The 22,295-nt window shown below is 34.0% G+C and overlaps 1 protein-coding gene across 2 annotated transcripts in view; it reads right to left on the reverse strand.

Moving 5' to 3' along the window:
* Positions 1-22,295, reverse strand: part of LOC150102225 (uncharacterized) — a 274,606-nt gene that overhangs the window by 71,666 nt on the left and 180,645 nt on the right. For both annotated transcript variants that reach the window (XM_090399744.1, XM_090399743.1), the window contains exons 15-16: positions 12,916-12,955; positions 5,722-5,782 (exon numbers count right to left, since the gene is read on the reverse strand). In XM_090399744.1, coding sequence (XP_090255870.1) covers positions 5,722-5,782; positions 12,916-12,955 — 101 coding nt within the window. The remainder of the gene's footprint in view (positions 1-5,721; positions 5,783-12,915; positions 12,956-22,295) is intronic.

Consider the following 22,295-nt stretch of genomic DNA (forward strand, 5'->3'; position numbering starts at 1 on the left):
AGAAACACCCATGAAGGACCTATATTTGGACATTGATAGGTGAAGGCACCAGATTGATCACATCCTAGCTCTCCAACAGTGGAAGACAAGCATCTCTAATGTGCATACTTGTCCCGAAGCAGACCATAAGCTAGTAAGAGCCAAAGTAAGACTAAGACTCTGAAACCTTCCAAGTCAGTCACGTCCCACTAGACTGGATGTCAGAGTAATTCCTAGTGGGTTCACAGAAGAAACATCAACACAGCAGAATGTTCTTTTGAAAACTGGTGAGGAGAACTCACCCAAAATGCTTTGGGAAGACGTGAAGGCTATAATACAGGATACAACCAAGAAGTATCTCAGTCCAATTAGAAGATCAAGAGACCCATGAATATCAGATTCAACATGGGATCTAAATGAAAAAAGATGGTTGGAAAAACAAAGAGACACTATAATTGTGCCTTTAAAATTATAAAAGGATGTTTCGTTTAGTTAGTGACTTAAAACTCAAGTTTTGAGTCACTAACTAAGTCATGAATATTAAGCCCAAATTGAATGCCATCAAAGACAGGAATGGAGCAGCACTAACAGAAGAACTTGAAATCAAAAACAGACGGAAAGAATACCACGAGGAACTGGATAGCAGAGAGGAAAATTAGAAGGGGCCTTCTCACCAGGAAAACTTTGATTTGGAACCTCCTTTACTTAGGCATGAGGTTGAAAAAGCAGTTGAACAGTTTAACAGCTATAAGGCCACAGGGAATGGAGGGATAAGAGTGTTTCATAGATTGATTACAAGGATATGGGAGATATTATCATAGCCTAGAAACTGGAAGAAGTCAATGATGAAGAAGATGGAAGATAGGAAGGATTGCAAGAAAGAACTATTAGTTTAATCTCTCATGTAAGCAAGATTTTATTAAAGATCATTCTAAATAAGATTGAGGGCAAAGTTGAGGCAGAGATGCCTGAGGAACAAGCAGGTAAGATAAGGGTGCCAGAGATCAAATCCTTTGCCTCAGAAAGATCACAGAAAAGTATAAAGAATTTAGACTCCCTGTGTGTTTCATAGACTAAAGCTTTTGACTGTGTTCAGTGGAAACATTGGGAAGTAATGAAAATAATAGATTTTCCTCAATAACTATCAGGTTAATAGCTAACTACAGTGAGCAAAAAGCCATGGTAAGAACAGGTGTTGGATTAACCGATTGGCTTCAGGTTGGAAAGGGAGTTAGACAAGGATGTCAACATTCTCCTCACCTATTTAGTATCTATGTTGAAAAAATCATGTATCACTGGATGAGCATTAAGACAGGAATTAGGATAAGTGGAAGATTGATCAGTAAGCTGAGATACACTGATGATACAGTAGTCCTTTATAATGATAAGGAAGAACTAGGACAAATTCTTGACAATGCTAATGAGATCAGTAAGAACAGTAGATTTCAACTCAATCCTAGCAAAACAAAGAGTATGGTTCTCAACGGAAATACAGACATGGAAGCTCCTGAGAAACAAGTGTACTTTAATGGAGAAAGAATTGAGGAAATCAGCAAGATTGAGAATCAGGGATCCATTATTAACGTGAAGAATTGTGTTCAGAAGGTGTCAAAAAATCTGGAAGAATGGGTCTATCTCCACTGGAATCTAAAGAAATGTGACAGGAGAAGGATAGCTACTTTTCAGATGTGCTGTTACAGAAGGCTTTGGAGGATATCATATATTGAAAGGTGGACAAAAAAGGATGGGTAGAACTTTAAGGCTCCTTAAGGATATTGACAGAAGAAAGTTGAAATACTCTGGACACATTGAAAGAATGGAAGGAGTAGACCATCAGTGAGATGGATGGATAGTTTGTCTGGGGTGACTGATCTTCAGAAAGTAGAGCCTCCAGAAAAGCAAACAGGACCACCTGGAAGGACTGGAGTGGTACACCACTGAGCATTTGAGTGACCATATGGCACCTGTCGATGTCCAGTGAATAGACAGATGTTTTTATTTCAAAAACACCTTTGAAATATTTGTTTCAATGATTGTTTATATTTATTTTTCCTCTTATGCTAAATAATTTATTAGTAAATTGGCTAGCAGACAATCTAATACTATTAAATAGCAAAGTCACATATATGATGGTTTCCTATTTAGTTACGGTAACCAACACACTGCATACAGAACATTAACATTACCTATGTTAATTTCAGGGGTGCTTAAGGGTCAAAGCTGTATAACTGAGAGGAGACCTCCACATAGCCTTTAAAGGAATGCAGAGAACCGACCAGAGCTTCTGACCTAATGTCCAATCCTCACCTTCTCGTGGTGCTACCTGTTGGGTATCTACTTTGATACTGAACGAACGAGGATGGGCTGGCAATTTGGGATTTAGCCGACCAAATTGTATTCTTATTGGTTAAACCAAAATAAAAAATGGTACAACATGACAAAATTTCATGCCGGCTGGGGCGTCGCCCGGTTAAACAAGGCCCCCGTTGTTTTCGCCAGGGAACCAGGGCGAACAGCGAAAAGTCAGCTACTGGAACAAATCTGAAAACAAACCCCAACTCAACATCACCAGAGTTAAAGATCGGTACTATCAACGTAAGAAGCCCGAATGGCAAATAAATGGAGCTAGCTGAGGAATTAGATAAGTACCAGATCGACATAATAGGGGTGACTGAAACAAAAAAGACCAAAACTGGTGAGATCTTTCTGAGCAATAAATACAAAATGTTATATTCAGGCAATAACAATCAAGGAAAAGAAGGAGTAGCCATAGTATTCAACACAAAATACGAGGCTAATCTTCTTGAATGGCAGTCAGTCTCAAGTAGAGTAATGTGGGCAAATATGAGAATGGGGAACTGGACAATGAGACTTATTTGTGCCTATGGTCCCACAGAAGGTTCTACTAAGGTAGAAGTGGAGGAATTTTTTGAGGCTTTAGAAAAAGCAACTGACACAATGAAAAAGGAAAAGTTGGTCCTTGTTGGGGATCTAAATAGTAGAGTAGGAAATGATTGTGAGACATACAAAAATATTTTGGGAAAATTTGGAGAAAAGAGCAAAGCTAATAATAATGGCAAATATCTGTTGGATTTCTGCTCAGGACATGGACTGGTTTATTACTAACACCATGTTCCAACATAAAAATGTGCACAAATTCACATGGAGAGAAGAGGCTAGGAATAAGAAAAGTCTCATTGACTATGTTATTGTTGATAGTGATGTTTTCTCCCTGGTGCAGGACACCAGAGTGTACAGAGGATTTGAAATTGGAAGTGATCACTATTTAGTCTTGAGCAGGATAAAATTGAATTTCATATCGAAAAGAATAACATGTAAGAAAGTTTTAAAGCAAATAAAAGTTGAGCAGCTCTCAGATGTAAACTGTAGACTAAAATACAGAAATATTATTGAAAAGAAAATGAAAGAGTTTGAGAACAGGAATCAAACCTTGGAGATTCAGTGGCAAACTCTGAAGGAAACATTGATTGATTTTGCCAGAGAGGCATGTGGTGAGGTTGTGTGCAAAGATAAAAAAATCAGAACTCCCTGGTGGACACAGGAAGTTAAAGAGGCAGTGAAGGAAAAGAAGAAAGCATATCAAAAGTTCCTGGCAAATAAGTCAGCTTTTACTCTTACAGAATACAGAGACAAATGTAAGAAAGCTAAACAGTGTGTAAAACTAGCTAAACAAAAGTCATGGGAGGACTTTGGCAAGAATATAGAAAATAAATATCAAGAAGGTGGCAAAATATTCTGGAGGTTGTTGAAGAAGCTTAGGAATGGAGGAAAGAGTGCTGTAAAAGGAATTAGAGATGATAAAGGTGAAATGAAAACAGGAGAAAAAGATATCCTTGAAGTATGGAGTAATTACTTTGAAGAACTGCTAAATGAAACAAGCAGTGATGACAGCACAGTGATAAAAAACACTGACCAGGCATGCAGTCAGGAATACATATCCATACTTGAAGTAGAAAAAGCCATCAAAGGCTTGAAATGTGGAAAAGCAGCAGGAGTAGATGATATTTGACCAGAAATACTGAAGTATGGTGGTATAAGAGTCTTACAGTGGCTGCACTGCATAGTTCAGAAAGCCTGGACAGAGGGACGAATTCCCGATGAATGGAGTAGAGCTCTCATAGTACCCATATATAAAAAGGGAAATAAAACTGAATGTGAGAATTACAGAGGTATTTCCCTACTGAGTGTTCCTGGCAAGATCTATGCAAGTATACTTGAGAAACGGTTGAGAAGAATTGTGGAAGAAAAGCTTGGTGAAGAACAAGCTGGATTCAGGCCAAATAGAGGCTGTCAGGATCAGATCTTCACTTTACGACAAATAGTCGAGAAAGCATGGGAATATAACAAAGATCTGTATTTAAGTTTTATCGATTTGGAAAAGGCATATGACAAGGTGCCAAGAAAGAAGCTATTCAATACGCTGCAGTTATATGGTGTCAATGGGGCATTATATCAAGCAATACTTAGTCTTTATTTGAGTTGTGAGTCAGCAGTTAGAATTGAAGGAAGTACAGAAGATGGTTTAATGTTAAATCTGGTGTGAGACAAGGATGTACATTATCCCCTCTGTTATTCATTATCTATATGGATCACATTATGAAGGAATGTGGTATTAAACCTGATATCAAAATTGGAGATGTTAATGTCAGCTCTTTGCTTTATGCGGATGATGTTATACTTCTAAATAAATCCGCTACAAGTCTGCAAGATTCTCTGACTAAATTGAATAGCTGTTGTAATAGATATGGTATGAAGGTCAGCAATAAAACGACAAAGACAATGAAAATAGGCAGAATCATTGAAAATGTCAACTGTGTTGTGAATGGAGAACCTGTGGAACAAGTAAAACATTTCAGCTACTTAGGCACAATTTTTACTGAAGATGGTAAACTAAATATAGAAATAGACAACAGAATCAGCAAAGCTGGTATCGTGGGAAGTCAATTGAATAAATTCATATGGAATAAGAAAGAAATTAGTCGGAACACTAAATTAGCTGTATACAAGACTGTGTTCAAACCAATTTTAACTTATGGATCTGAGAGCTGGGTCAGAAGTAAAACACTTGACCAAAGACTAGAGACCGCAGATATGAGAGTCCTGAGAAAGATTAGAGGCGTGAACAGATGACATCAATGGCAATATCATATTAAAAATGAGGATATTAGGAAAGAACTTGACATTGTCAGCATCCAGGAATGCGTTAGCAGAGCTAATCTCAGATGGTATGGTCACTTAAATAGAATGGGAGAGGAAAGATTAGCAAAACAAGTGTTCTCTGCCAGGTTGGCAGGAAAACGACCCAGAGGAAGACCAAGATATAGGTGGAGTGATACAGTACAAAGCGCCTTAGACGATAGAAATATAAGATCTGATAATGTTGGAGTCTTGACAAGTAACAGACTGATTTGGAGGAAAATTGTAGATAGGAAGTTAGTAATGATGTAATTTTTTCATGTAGTACTGTCATATCCTGTACACCCCTTGAGGGTACATGGCAGGAATTTGATGATGATGATGTTAATTTCAATATAATTAATTTTAACATATATTTCAATATGTTAAAAATGGTAACATTTCTTCAGAATATTCTGTATGCCTCTAGTGTTAAAAGTCTAATTTTTATTTTGAAATTAGAATTTTAAAATAAAACTATTACAGATTAATAGTTATTCAATCTCACTATCTCTAGTTAATGAAAAATAATTTAAGTGAACTTACATTGTCTATTCAGCTGTATCTGCATTTTGCGTTTCAACCGTTCCTGTGGAGTCAGCTTCGACTGCAGAAGAGAGAAAAAAGAATCACGCATAATTAACAACTTGATTTTTTTTCCTTGATGAAAGAAAAAATAAAAAAATAAATATATATATATATATATATAATGGGGGGGGGTATCCATTTCATACCTAGATGTAACATTTCACAATAAAGGAATGAAAAAAATCCACATCACAAAAGAATCTGAAATGTCACAGACTGAATACCATGAACTGTTCTGTCTAAGCATTAGTGACTAACACACAAAAAAAGAAAAATTTTATTATATATGTGTAGCAGCTTGTTAAGCAATGCTTATTTTATTGAATGAAGTTAGCAATTCTAAGTACTTCCAATTGAAAATATAAAACTATTCTAGATTTTTAGTTATATGGAGAAACAACAGATGAACTTTTGGAGCCTAAACACACACACACACACACACACACACACACACACACACACACACACACACACACACACACACAAACATTAGATGCAGAAACCGAAGACTGCTGCTTAAAAAGTGCCTCTGAACAGCGAGCTAGCTTTACAAGGCATGGATGACAATGATTATACATAATATAAGTGAAGTACCATGAAGGGTAAAATGACAGTATTCATGAATGAATACATACTTTTACATCAAAGCATAAAATAAGCTTTCAAGTATTCCAAAACTGGAAACTTTTCAAAATTTTTCTACATTGCAATTTCAGAAATAAACTGATTCAAAACACACAGAGAGAGAGAGAGAGATACTGCTAATACAAAAAGACATCTTACATCCAAAAAAATAACATTTTACTAGATACCCATTTTCAAAGTCTAAATTTTGATTTGAAAGTGCATCACAACAACTAATTAAAATGGGTTATATTTCTAAGATTTTAAACAGTCTGTACATGAAAAAAAACTGCAAAAGAGTTTATTTAAATGAAAAGTTTTTGTCAGTTTATAGTGTATTTAAAACAGAAGTGTCTTTGAACCTATGTTGGTTGATTTTTTTTCCCTCTCTCAGAAAGACAAAAGGAAAATCTTTATTTATAATTAAAAAAATTTTGTCTGATCTACACTCTTCAGAATATTAAAAATTAAACCTGATGAGAAGAAACTGAATCTTTTCTCAAAAATATCTAACTTTGAGAAAGTGCTTAAAAAAAGAGACATTTCATCCTTGAATTAACTCATTTAATTTAAGGTATGAAATCTCACTTGATTCATTCTTTAATTAAATGGAACACAATATGCTAGTTACATATGTATTTCATATATTCTTATAAAAAAACTAACATTTAATTACAAACTCTAAAAATTCTCTCAAAACAGCTAGCTTTTTTTAGTAGAGTTGCATTATAACATTCAGCACTTCAGTTCATAAAGTGAAGGAATCTTTCGTTAGTAATAAGGAACCACAGGAAAGTATGACAAAACATGAATAATTTCTGGTAGTTAACTGTTTATATTGTTTCAATGCTAGAAATTAATATAATTAATAAATAATATTAAAACTATTTTTGATGTTTACATAGAATGAGAATCTCCCAAACTTTTGGGAGAGAAACAATCGTTCCAATTCAGGTTTGGCCGATGCAAAAGGGCTTTGCAACTTTTTTTTAGAAAAGGCATTCACATTTAAAACTGCTTCTATGGAGAAGACGAGCTCCATCCCACCGGATACTGTGTTTAGTCAATACTATGTTGTGCCAGACAAGACTTTTGAAGTTTCATGTATTCAATATAATATTGATGTTCATTAATTCTTTTTTTTCACAGAACAGAAAATTAATGCACATCAATATTATATAAAATATTTATAATATTCATATTTTAAACTGCTTTTCCATAGAAGCAGTTTTAAATATGAATGAAACCTCAAAAGTCTGGTCTGGCACGACATAGTATTGACACTAAACACAATATCCAGTGGGATGAAGCTTGTCTTCTCCATAGAAGCAGTTTTAAATATGAATGCCTTTTCAAAGAAAGTTGCAAAGCCCTTTTACGTATGATGATGATTTGAAGAATAATGGAGATACCGTCCAGTATCAGTGGGTTTCCTATATATAGTAAGTTTAATATCATCATTCTCTACTCTTTTGATAAGTAATCCAAAAAAGGTAATTAATGATTGCTTTCTAGCTCTAAAGTAAATTTTATTTTGTCATGAAAAGAGTTGATTTTTTCTAAGAACTCATGTAAATGTTCTACTTTTTTTCTCCAGATAATTAACAAATCATCAATGTATCTCCAGACTGTTGGTTTTGGAGTAATGTTAGCTAAAATCTCATTTTCTAATTTCTCCATAAACAAGTCCTCACATGGTGGTGACTGCCCATTGCTAGTCCTAATTGCTGGTATATAATGTTGTTGACTTTAAAGAAGTTAGACTTAAGACAGTGATTGAAAAGTTGTGTGATATCATTAGGAAAGAGATCTTTTATAATGTCTATGACCCACTGATACGGGATGGTATCTCCATTATTTTTCAAATCATCATCATCATACACAAAAATGCAGCATCATCCATATGCTATGAAACAGAGCCCACAACAAAGCCCTTTTACATCGACTAATCCTGAATCAGAACAAATCCCCCCCCCCCCCCCCCCAAAAAAAAAAGTTTGGGAGATTCTCATTCCATGTAAACATCAAAAACAGTTTTAATATCATTTATTAATATATTAATTTCTAGCATGTGGAAACTATTTTTAATTGGTAAACCGATTGTTGTATGTGCCTTGTATTCCCACTTCTTTGGTTTGCTTGTTTCTATGCACTGATAATGTACTGTTATTTTCAGTACGAAATATCTGTACTTTCATTTCATTAAAGTTAATTCTGTGGTGATCATGTAATTTGTTGTTTATAGTTATGCCCCAGGTACCTTTAAAGATTACTTCAATAAACTTTTGGAAGTAGGATCTCTCAAATTTGATATAAAATAAAGTGAGAGTTGTATTTATTTATTTTTTTTAAAGGTGTTTTATTCATGGCAATTTTTCACCAATAAAAGTTCCAAATAATTCCATAACCCTAGAAAGTTTCTAGGTGAAAAATAGCTACTTTTATTTTGAGAAAGTATCTAAGATTAACTATTTACTTAAATCACAATACTGAATAAAAATGCACCAAACATCACAAGCAGAAACTCCTCTAATTATTTTTCAGATTTTTTTTTTTTTTTTTTTATAAGGAAATATACCCAATCTCTCCTTTAGATGCATTCAGAATAACTTTTAACTGTTCCAAAAACATCCATATTAATATAAAAAAAAAAAGTAAGCAAAAGCAATAATACCAAACCAAAATAAAATAAAACTTCCAAAGCCTATTTATTCTGTGGTAAATACAAAATACTATTATATTTCATTTTATATCCTTTTAGGTCATCTGCAACAAGAGTAAAAATCAGAAAAATATTTCCCCCTCTTTTCTGTTGGCACATTTCTCCCTAAAACTGGAAAGAAATGTCAAATCCCATTCTTGTCCATGTATATTAATTTGAAAATAACATTCCTACTAAAGTTTCTTTCTTTCAACATTATTTCAAAGCTGAATGTTTGTAGAAACTATGAAAATTTTGCAAAATTGACCAGAGAGCTTATGAACAATCCTCACCACTGGAGTTGCCTTAGCTTGCACTACTTAAAAGACATTAGTGCTGTCCAAGTGTTCATATATTTGTCTTTTCATTAGTGCATTTTTTAACGTTTCGCTGGCCTGACAGTTGTTTCGAACTAGTTGGTTCTCTTCATAGACCAGGCAGAAACCTTAAGAGAGCAAAAATGCTCAAAACGAAGCCATATGGCTTTTTTTTTTTTTTTAAAGTAATTTCTTTCTTTTTATCCCACCAACATAATTTATTTTCATTTTATCCATGTTTCTTAGAATTATTATCATGATTATCTGCATAGGAATCGTGCTTGCACTCATTAATAACAGTTCTATGTAATGCACATCATTAATTGTGCAATAAATCTAGTTGCATAATAAAATTTCAGTGTAAGTTTATTCCTCCCAACCTCACAGAAGTACAGGATGAATGAAAATGATCTCAACAGTTTCAAAAATTTATTTAAAAAACACGAACAGCATACTGAAAACTCACATCCAAAAAAGGAGATCCCTCAAAGTTTTATTATGAGAAGTGACATAACTCCAACAATGACCACTTGGAGCACTGCTGACCTAAGAGTAAAACTGAATACTCAACTTGAGAAAGTAATTTGTGTTTGAGTTCCATTCCACAACATCTGTGTTTGGCTGACAAATGAGATTTTTCAAGGAAGCACCATAAAAACTTTCATATGCACATTCAATTCGAGGTAGATGATCTACTTGATGTTAGACTGGACTGGGTTAGATGGATTTACAACTAATAAAGCAGTACAGCTTAAGGCTAATATATATATTATGTTTCTAGAAAAGGAACTAACCAGATCACCTTCAGGTTAAAGCTGTTTTTTAAGGTTCCTCATATGCTAGACAACACTGAAATTTGACATGATGGAGATTGGGCACATTCCAATGGTTAAAAGAGAAATTGAATGTTGTTTATCAACAGGACAGTTTATAGCAACATATCACAATGAGATTACATCATTCTTAACATTGATCATTTCATATCCTTTCCACTTGGGGAGCTATATCAAGGATAAAATTTGTTCCACTATAGCCAGCAATGGATGTAAGAAAGTGTAGCATACACTAGTGAAGTTTTTTCATTTCTATATGCTGTTTAGTATTTTAATGAATTTTTTAAATTACTCAGATCATTTGTATTCATCCTGTATTTCACTTTTCTTTCCCATGAGAAATATATATCCAGACAACATGACATGCTAACCCTGCCCTTTCTCCGTAAATACACACACACATGCAAATTTCTTGAGAATATAATTTCTTTAGAACATTCAACATATTTCCATTCAATCAGAATTTGATTTAGTTAACTGTTGCAAGCTTTAAAGGTGTCCAAGATCAGACATGCTATTTATGTCTCAACTAAAACTGTAAAAATATATATAATATAAACTAGCAAATAAAAATGAAATAATATGAGCATTCTTAAACAACACACAAATTTTCTCCAGTTTTTGTTAAAAAAGCAAATGCATTATCCCATCAGAAGTCATAAGACATACAGATATAAACAAAACATATCCTGATTGAAGGAAATTAATAGTGACTCATCTTTGGCATAATAAATGCTTCAGTGTATCACAGAAGAAATACTATACTAATTTCTGGTATAAAGCTGGCTGTATTGTGCTCTGCTCCTCCTCCTCCTCCTTTGAAGCACCAGTAGCATCCAATAATGAAGAGGATATCCATGTTGTGCCTTTATTGTGTTCTAGTTCATCCTGCAGGTGAGTGATATCAGGTTCATGTTGGATCTGTGTTAACTACTGCAATGTCACAGTGATATTTACTTCAATCCAAGTATTCCAATTATTGCTTTGTAACAGAGTATTACTGTAGTGAACGGTATATGGATTAGTAACAAAATTACCATACTACCCAGCAGTCATGACTAACCAACAGACCTAATCCACACCACTAGAAGAAAGAATTACACCATCACTTCCAAACTTCACTATGGGGATAACATACTTAGATAAAAAAAAAAAAAAATAATAATAATAAAAAAAACAAAAACGCATACTTCAGACATCTTCCGTAATCAATCATCCATCACTTAAAGAGCAGGACAGGTGTAGTTTTGCAGAAATTCATAGCATACATCCTGTCATGTAAATACTTATGGGATTGCTTGTATCTCCAAATATTCTTCAGGTGCCAGAGAGATAACCATACTTTTCAAAGTGTTGGCTACTTTAGGATTTCCATCACCTGGTTGTATCATGGATTCAAGGATGCTTAAATGCTGCACATAAAATATTTTATCCAAATAAAATCCATCATTTCTGTCTGAAACACCATTAACTCTTTCTGTGTATTTAACATTCGCAGCATATATAGCTAAAATAACTGAGTGAATTGCCATTCTCCTTCACAGGCCACAGGTGTTGCATAACTTATGTAGGATAGCACATACTGCCACAAAATAGTTAATTTGGCAAATATCCACATCTTGAAAAATCAGCAATGATGAAATATTATCTTAACAACAACAAAAAGGTCTTAACTATTGTATAAAAATAAGAAATCTGTGAATGAAGAACTGGCCTAGAGGTTGAACTGCAAAAACACTGCATCAGATCAGATAAGGAGCACATAATGAGTCAGAAATTTGATACCATTCAATTATCAGTGCTTTTAAATGATTTAGAAGGAAACCTTTTTAATTATTTTTTACAATAATTTGATGATAAAGATGAATGATTTCTTAAAGGTTTTCAGTTACAACAACATCAAACAAGAATTGATAGAAAACTGTAATTTAAACAGTGCATTACAAAATGTATTTAATATATTACTGATTATTATCAAAGAAATACAGTTCCAGAATTGGATAATTCCTTACTTCATTGAATTTGGATTGGCGGAGGAGAACAAATACTTAGCAAATCAACTTTTTCTTAACCAGCTATCTTCTTCACCCTTATTTTCCAACACTTTCTAATGAAAGACAGTAAAGAACACCAATCACATAAACGAGGATCTATACTTTTGAGGAGCATGATACTTGATGATACTAATGAAATAACTCTGATTTGGAAGAAGAGTGAAATATTTTAAATTTATAATATATAAATTTAAAATAGTTCTTAACTCATAAATAAAATGATATCAAATGTTTTACAAAAAACATTTCCATAATTTGCTGAGCACAGCTTTTTTGCTTTGAAAATTTCACAAGTTAAGAACACTTAAAGTAACTTGTTCTTATGAAAGAAATAAAACCAACTTCTGTGGAGAAACCTTATGAACTTAAATAAAAAAATAGAGAAAGACAATTACCATACAAAACAGACCAAAATATGCAGTAATATTTCAGTGGGAAAAACAGCATCTAAGAATGAAGATTTGAGAAATAACAAAATTTTTGCCACTTCTGAAAAAAAAAAAAAAAATCCTAAAGTAAAACTAAGATTGGGCTTATAAAGTAAACATTAAGGATAAGATTTCTTACTCAAATAAGACTACATTCAGATATGATAGTGAAAAGCTAAAGAAGTTCTTACTGACTTTAGTAGCAGGACCAGCTTTACCAGTTACGGGCTGAGGCCTGAAACAAATATACAGAAATATAAAAACAATTACAATGATGAATATACAATAGCTACATCTACTTATATTCTGATATTCCTGCATCACACTAAACTTGACTAAATCTTAAAGAGAACAAGGAAAGTAAGATTGCTTTTAGTAGTTCATTTTACAAACAAATTATTTAAAACTGCAATGAACTAAAAACTGGAGAGTAAGATGTTAGTTGCCGAATTAAAATTTATGGATTAAAAAACATGTACAATAAGAAAAAATATAATAAAATTACATTGGTTTCCATGAATTAAGGAATAGTGAGAAAAATCACACTAACTCAAAAACTGCATGATAAATTTTAATGCAATTTGGTGAAAAGCAATATGATATAAGATGAAAGAAACACTCATAAAAATTGTAAATAAATAGTTTATTCAGTAACAAATGGGTACTCTAAGACAATCATCAGAAACAAGAGATCAAAATCAAATTATCTAAGTTCCATTCCTTTCTTTTAGGCTTGCACAGTGATCCGAGTACATTTTTGAAAATTATGGAGACAACTACCGTGTTTTAGTAAAACTTTAGTTTAATATAACTAAACTGTACATTCGACGTTTTGACCTTTATATCAAGGTCATCTTCTGGAGCATATGAACTATATACAGAGAACAAGCTACACTACAATCTGGTTTGTTAAAGTTACTGACCAACCATTACAACAATTGTTGGCCTGACCTCTAGTGAAAAAAAAAAAAAAAAAAACATGTATCCAAGTTCCATAATAAGAATGTAGTCATCCCCTTGCAGCAATACAATGTTCACAATACTGTTTATAATTGTGTTCAGTTGATAATAACCATTGCTCCTGAAAACTCACCTAAATCCCTCAATGTTTTGGGTTCGGAAGGGTTGAGAGGGCAACAAGACATCAATCTAGAGTGAGTATCGCAGACATGCTCAACAGAATTAATGTCAAGATGGCTGGCCAGCCCATATGTACAAAAGTCTCTTCTTGAATATATTGGTTCATGAGTTTTGCTTGATGAGGACAAGCATTATCGTCTTGTAGGTTAAATGTTGCCCCCTATCGCACCTGCATGTGAATGAAGATAAAGATCCAAGACCTCATCTCTATAAGTTGCAGCATTCATGTTTCCATTTGGAAGCATATACAAGGCAGTATATCCACCTAACAAGATGTTTCCCCAAACCATCACCTGACCTCCATCATAAGTGTCCCTTTCATGGATATTACAGGGATGATAACATATTTCTTGTTTTCTCTCCAGTTCAGGGCATGCCTAGGATCACTTTGTAGAGCAAATCAGGAATCGTCTGTAACCAATTGACTCATTTCAAATGTTCTTTCCTGTGGCATAGGGACAGGAGCATGGAACAGGAGAGAACTATGAGTTGCTTAGGCACACAGACCACCTTCATGAACTCTATGCACAGTGGAAGCAGATACCAATGTTCTGGTAGCTGACATGAGGTCAGATCACAGCTGATTCAGCATAGTACTTCTGTTTACAGAAGTACTAATCAGAGATATCGGTTACCCACTGTGGTTGTTGTAGCCTGTGGCCTTCCTTCACCGAATTTCTGGGATGCTGTTTGTAACTGTTGGAATTAGTTCCAGTTTGTAAATCACAGAAAGAAGCAACCATCTGGCTACATCAATCTGACTTTGGCTGGCCTCTGTCTTATGACGGCTTGCCATCATAATTTCAGTTAAATGTCTTGCACCATATCTAATAATTTTGCTATTGTGAAATATTTTGTTCTCACTCCAGACATGAAATGGAAAATCACTCCAAAATTCTTGCTTTTATGTCATGGCTTATTTGCATATGATAACCAGACTCAGTGTCACTTTTTATACAATGTACTTGACTTTCAGATGTGTTTTCCCTTTTCCCTCAAGTGAAATCTTGATTTTTCTCTTTGTTTCTTAATTTATTGAAAGCAGCGTACCTTCAATATTTTGCCAGCAATATGATAAGAATCCTCAGAAAATTAATGCTATAAAAACATTTATAGTGTGTGTGTAAGCAAAAAGACACAAAACAGAAAACAATGTGACTGCACAATAGCTTAAACCAGGGGTGGCCAACCTTTTGTGTTCCATGCACAAATTTTTTCAAGTATGATTTCAGATGTGCCATACAACTCTTGCACCTTTTAAAAACTCCCAGAAAAATAAGTTAATATAGACATGAGAAATTGATTTAATATAAAAACATGCTAAAAATTAATTACCTTACTGAGATTTTTGAGTCTGTTTTGATTTCACCAAGCTTTTAATGTTTGGAGTTAAATTAGTTACTGAGAGTAGAAGTAAATTCTTCAAATTTGAATCATTCAATGGTAACCTCATTTTGTTTTTAATCAATTTCATGGCTGAAAATGCTTGTTTACATCTGCACATCATTTCAAAATGACAGATATAACTCTGTGCAAATTTTCTTAATTCTGGAAAATGCTCACAGGGTAATGGTTGCCAGAAATTAATCATGTTGGAAGCATTTGGGACTGGGAGAAACTCAAATTTTATGTCCAATAATGATTTGTTTTCAAGTCAATAAGTCCCATTTGTATGTTACTAGGCATCTTCAATAATTTTTTGTTCATAAAGTGAAAATGGTTTATCTGACTGACAAAAATCTGCGAGGCAATGCTGTTGCTAACACTTGGCATCTCAGGATCAAATAAGTGAATATGCAAAAGATGTTAATGAAACAATAAAAACTGCTAAAAATAATAATTTTATTATTAAGTTTTAGCTTTTTTTTCTACAAATTAGTTTTTGGTTAATACTTTTTGCATAAATAGGCTTACTTTTTTATTATTATCTTCGGGGTTTAATGTGCCACTTTTGGTGCATGTGTCAGGGTTGATCATCCCTAGCTTAGACTATACCATTGCTGGAATGGATAAGCAACACAGAAAAAATATTTTTGTATGTGTCAGACTCTTCATTTTAGAGTAGCACATCTGTTATGGTAAAATACCAGTTCCTTTTAGAGAGGTTTCATTGAGAAGTGCCTAACCTCTGGAACAATGTCTTACAGACAAATTCCTAAGATGTCACCTATACATTCAGACAGAGATATTATACTTAAGAAATTATATTTTCATTTTTATCCTTATTTCATATGGAGACTTTTGTTTTCTTACATCTGATGAAAACAAGAATATAATCGCTTGTCAAGCCTAATACATTCCAGTGAGGACAAAATGTTACATCTATCTTAATCCGGAGCACTAAGGTGATTACCATTTTGCAACATGTATATGGTAGATATCACTTCTGCCATCTGTTTGTTCTGCTTTGGCTCAAAATTTCCCTACCAAATCAACCTGTCCTTTTCATATGCTCTCTCTCTCTCCAAACTCTATTAACCACTCTAACCTCTTCAACTATCCCTTTAAAGCTCGACTTTCTACAGTCAAAATACCCCATAGTGAGGCATCCTTCTTGGGGATTTCAGTATCCACAACTCATATTGGCTTCCCTTCTCCAGTTTCACCAGAAATCATCCTCACAGGAATGAATGCTTTGATCCCTGTGAGTCCATCTTGAAACTCACTGACCAAACTTCACTGCTTCCTCTTTCATTTCATCTACTTCTGTTATTTGGAACAGTCTACCCACTCTGCCCCTTCCCCAAAGAACATGACCTTCAGCTGTTCAAACAAAATATGAACAGATTCCTCCTTTCTTCTTTTCCTCTTGCTCACACACAGAACTAATGTGCATATTGGTCTTGTGGTCTTTTGTGTATGGATCAGATATAAAAAGGTAGCTCCCAATAACTCCACTGATGAGACTTCAAATGAAGTTCTACATCCACAGTATACTTGGAAGGGGAGCTGGTTAGGAAGAGGATAAAATTGTTGGCAAATTGGATGGGATGTCATATCTTCTCACAAGCAATTTCCTTGAAAGAGATATTTATGTTTTCCTTTTTTTTTTTTTTTTTTTCAGAAATGAGGAATGATTACTGAATTCCTGATGAAAGAGTTAAATCTTAATTCTAAAACTGGGGAAGGGAAGAAAGAACAAACAGATTTTTTGCTAGATTTGTGGACTCCTTTCACTTTTATATGAGGATTTACAATAAGTCATCCCTAAATAAAATGGACATTATTAATTTTAGAGATTTTATATGGTAACACTAGTCTAATCATTGTCGTTTTAATTCAATTAAGTTTAGAAAATATTACTAAAAACTAATGAGATAATGTACACAGCAAGCAGAAATTATTAGTGAAAAAACGTCATTTGATTTCCTAAAAATGCAAATTGTTTTTACAGAATTTTAAGGTAACTGCTGTGCACTTAATAGAAAATACTAACCTCATATTATGAGATCACAGTCATTAATGATACAATGTATTGTACACAGAGTTTTTTTAAAAAAAACTTTATTATTATTATTATTGCGTGACACCTGCAGGGAGTTCACAGACTCATCGAGGGAGGCCACCTACTCTACAGTTCTCTACTCCACCACTCAATCCACCAATGCCTACATCTACCATCCACCACTAGTATTTCCACAGACAATCACAAACATCCATGCCCACAGCAGGATTCAAACCCACAGCTTTATGGCTGGAGAGCAGATACAATAACCACTCAACCAATCAGGCTGGCACAAGGAAAAGAAAGTAACCAATAAAGTTCTTTAAGGAGAGATGTCAAAGTAGTCATAGAATGATGAGTACCTTCAATTAGTTAGCTAGTCAAAATTCTGGTTTTTAATTTATCCAGGTTGTAGATATTTTTTTTCTCCTTCAAGATGAGATTTACAATATTCAATCCTCTAATACAGGTCATGGCTAGATGACTACCAGTGCAATTCTAAGTTCTCTTTCCCCAGACTACTCTAAACTAACACCCAGATAAGTGTCTAGTGCAAAAATGTTATATGGAAGTAAAAACCATTCCACTTCTTTATGAGACCAGCTAATTCACCTTTGGCTGTAAAACTTCATTTTTATTCAACAATAGTACTTATTTCTGACTTTAGCAAGAAGTTGGAAGACAAGAACCAAGCTGCCTTACAGACCCGCTGACAGAATTTGAAAAAAGCAGAGTGATTTTCAGTATAGTGAAGTTCTTTGCAATGACAGAAAAAATTAACTTATTAAGTCCTCATGTTCTAAAGGCATCCATAGAAAAAAGAGAAAAAAAAAAATTCCTGAAAATTCCAGCAAGTAAGTTGGCAGATGTATAAACAAAAGTCATGGGTTAAAAAGAAAATGCAGAAGATAATATCATGAAGTCGGCAAAGTTCTGGAGGCTACTGAAAAAACTTAGAAATGGAGGATTTACTTTTATCAATCATAGATGATAAAAGTGAATAAAAATTAGTCATCAGGATACTCTGGAGGTTTGGAGTAATTACTATGAAAAATTATTAAATAAGATAGTGAAAGAGCAGTGAAAAAAAAACTTACTAGAAACCTGAAATGTACAGTAGATGACATTTGATCACATATAATTTAATTTGAATGATCAATACGTGGTTACACTGAATTATTCAGAAAGCCTGGCCAGAAGAGTGAGGTTTCCAGAGGAAATACTGTACTGATTAATCCAATTAGATTTGTGCAAGCATATAGTTGAGATGCTAAGAAAAATTTGTTGGAGAAATATGGAGATTAAACAAGCTGCATTCAAGCCAAATAGGAATGGGCAGAACAAGATTTTCAGTTTATGACAAATATTTATGAAAGGTTTCTGATAAGTTTATGAAAGAAGGAGTAGCCATAGTATTCAACACAAAATACAAGGCTAATCTTCTCGAATGGCAGTCAGTCTCAAGTAGAGTAATGTGGGCAAATATGAGAATGGGGAAACTGGACAATGAGACTTATTTGTGCTTATGGTCCCACAGAAGGTTCTACTAAGGTAGAAGTGGAGGAATTTTTTTGAGGCTTTAGAAAAGCAACTGACACAATGAAAAAGGAAAAGTTGGTCCTTGTTGGGGATCTAAATAGCAGAGTAGGAAATGATTGTGAGACATACAAAAATATTTTGGGAAAATTTGGAGAAAAGAGCAAAGTTAATAATAATGGCAAATATCTGTTGGATTTCTGCTCAGGACATGGACTGGTTATTACTAACACCATGTTCCAACATAAAATGTGCACAAATTCACATGGAGAGAAGAGGCTAGGAATAAGAAAAGTCTCATTGACTATGTTATTGTTGATAGTGATGTTTTCTCCTGGTACAGGACACCAGAGTGTACAGAGGATTTGAAATTGGAAGTGATCACTATTTAGTCTTGAGCAGGATAAAATTGAATTTCATATTGAAAAGAATAACATGTAAGAAAGTTTTAAAGCGAATAAAAGTTGAGCAGCTCTCAGATGTGAACTGTAGACTAAAATACAGAAAGATTATTGAAAAGAAAATGAAAGAGTTTGAGAACAGGAATCAAACCTTGGAGATTCAGTGGCAAGCCTTGAAGAAAGCTCTGATTGATTCAGCTAGAGAGGGGCATGTGGTGAAGTTGTCTGCAAGGATAGAAAAATTAGAACTACATGGTGGACACAGAAAGTTAAAGAGGCAGTGAAGGAAAAGAAGAAAGCATATCAAAAGTTCCTGGCAAATAAGTCAGCTTTTACTCTTACAGAATACAGAGATAAATGTAAGGAAGCTAAACAGTGTGTAAAACTAGCTAAACAAAAGTCATGGGAGGACTTTGGCAAGAATATAGAAAATAAATATCAAGAAGGTGGCAAAATATTCTGGAGGTTGTTGAAGAAGCTTAGGAATGGAGGAAAGAGTGCTGTAAAAGGAATTAGAGATGATAAAGGTGACATGAAAACGGGAGAAAAAGATATCCTTGAAGTATGGAGTAATTACTTTGAAAAACTGCTAAATGAAACAAGTAGTGATGACAGCACAGTGATAAAAAACACTGACCAGGCATGCAGTCAGGATATCCATATTTGTACATATCCATACTTGAAGTAGAAAAAGCCATCAAAGGCTTGAAATGTGGAAAGGCAGCAGGAGTAGATGATATTCGACCAGAAATGCTGAAGTATGGTGGTATAAGAGTCTTACAGTGGCTGCACTTCATAGTTCAGAAAGCCTGGACAGAGGGACGAATTCCCGATGATTGGAGTAGAGCTCTCATAGTACCCATATATAAAAAGGGAAATAAAACTGAATGTGAGAATTACAGAGGTATTTCCCTAATGAGTGTTCCTGGCAAGATCTATGCAAGTATACTTGAGAAATGGTTGAGAAGAATTGTGGAAGAAAAGCTTGGTGAAGAACAAGCTGGATTCAGGCCAAATAGAGGTTGTCAGGATCAGATCTTCACTTTACGACAAATAGTCGAGAAAGCATGGGAATATAACAAAGATCTCTATTTAAGTTTTGTCGATTTGGAAAAGGCATATGACAAGGTGCCAAGAGAGAAGCTATTCAATACGCTGCATATGGTGTCAATGGGGCATTATATCAAGCAATACTTAGTCTTTATTTGAGTTGTAAGTCAGCAGTTAGAATTGAAGGAAGTACAGGAAGATGGTTTAATGTTAAATCTGGTGTGCGACAAGGATGTACATTATCCCCTCTGTTATTCATTATCTATATGGATCACATTATGAAGGAATGTGGTATTAAACCTGATATCAAAATTGGAGATGTTAATGTCAGCTCTTTGCTTTATGCGGATGATGTTATACTTCTAAATAAATCCGCTACAAGTCTGCAAGATTCTCTGACTAAATTGAATAGCTGTTTAATAGATATGGTATGAAGGTCAGCAATAAAAAGACAAAGACAATGAAAATAGGCAGAATCCTTGAAAATGTCAACTGTGTTGTGAATGGAGAACCTGTGGAACAAGTAAAACATTTCAGCTACTTAGGCACAATTTTTACTGAAGATGGGAAATTAAATATAGAAATAGACAACAGAATCAGCAAAGCTGGTATGGTGGGAAGTCAATTGAATAAATTCATATGGAATAAGAGAGAAATTAGTCGGAACACTAAATTAGCTGTACACAAGACAGTGTTCAAACCAGTTTTAATTTATGGATCTGAGGGCTATGTCAGAAGTAAAACACTTGACCAAAGACTAGTGACTGCAGATATGAGAGTCCTGAGAAAGATTATAGATGTGAACAGATGGCATCAATGGCAATATCATATTAAAAACGATGATATTAGGAAAGAACTTGACATTGTCAGCATCCAGGAATGTGTTAGCAGAGCTAATCTCAGGTGGTATGGTCACTTAAACAGAATGGGCAAAGAAAGATTAGCAAAACAAGTGTTCTCTGCCAGGTTGGCAGCAAAACGACCCAGAGGAAGACCAAGATATAGGTGGATTGATACGGTACAAAGTGCCTTAGACTATAGAAATATAAGATCTCATAATGTTGGAGTCTTGACAAGTAACAGACTGATTTGGAGGAAAATTGTAGATAGGAAGTTAGTAATGATGTAATTTTTTCATGTAGTACTGTCATATCCTGTACACCCCTTGAGGGTACATGGCAGGAATTTGATGATGATGATGATGACAAATATTTGGGAAATCATGAGAATATAACAATGAGCTATATTTAATTTTTGTGGATCCAGAAAAGGCACATGAGGTGCTAAGAAAAAAGCTGTTCAAAATGCTACAATTGTATGGTGTAAATGGAAAAAGATAGAGCCATATACAGCCTACATTTAAGTTCTAAATTAACAATTAGAAATTGGAAGAGGAAATAAAATCTGCATAAGATAAGGGTGTACTGTCTTCACTATTATTCATTTATTTGGATCATACTGTTAAAAGCAAATGACATTAAACTTGCTATCAAAATCAGAAATATTAAACTCTGCTCTTTACTTTATGCTAATGACATTATACCTTTAAATAAATCAACTACAAGACATTAGTACTCTGCTGTAACAAATGTTATGAAAATCTGCAACATAAATATCTCTTTCATAAATATTTATGAAAGACATATTTATGTTTTTGATATTTATTTCACCTTGTTTCATAATGCAAATTAAATATGATAGATAACAGAACCATCAAAACTATTATGGTGGGAAGCCGGCCGAATAGATTTATACTGGATAAAAATAAAAGCAATTAGTCAAAACACAGAACTTCCAGAAGCATACAAGAGAGTGATTAAATTAATTTTAACTTATGGAGACGAAAACTGGGTTGGAAATAAAGTAGCTAATCTAAGGTTGCAAACCACATATATATGAGAATTTTGAGAAAAATTAAGATAGTGAACAGATGGAAATGGCAAAACCAATTAAGAATAAAATAAAGGAACCTAATATCATTAAATGTCATAAATGTGTGCATA

This window comes from Typopeltis vanoorti, chromosome 10, assembly GCF_054136105.1.
Source record: "Typopeltis vanoorti isolate ZY-2024b chromosome 10, IOZ_Tvanoo_1.0, whole genome shotgun sequence".
Classification (NCBI taxonomy): Eukaryota; Metazoa; Arthropoda; class Arachnida; order Uropygi; family Thelyphonidae; genus Typopeltis; species Typopeltis vanoorti.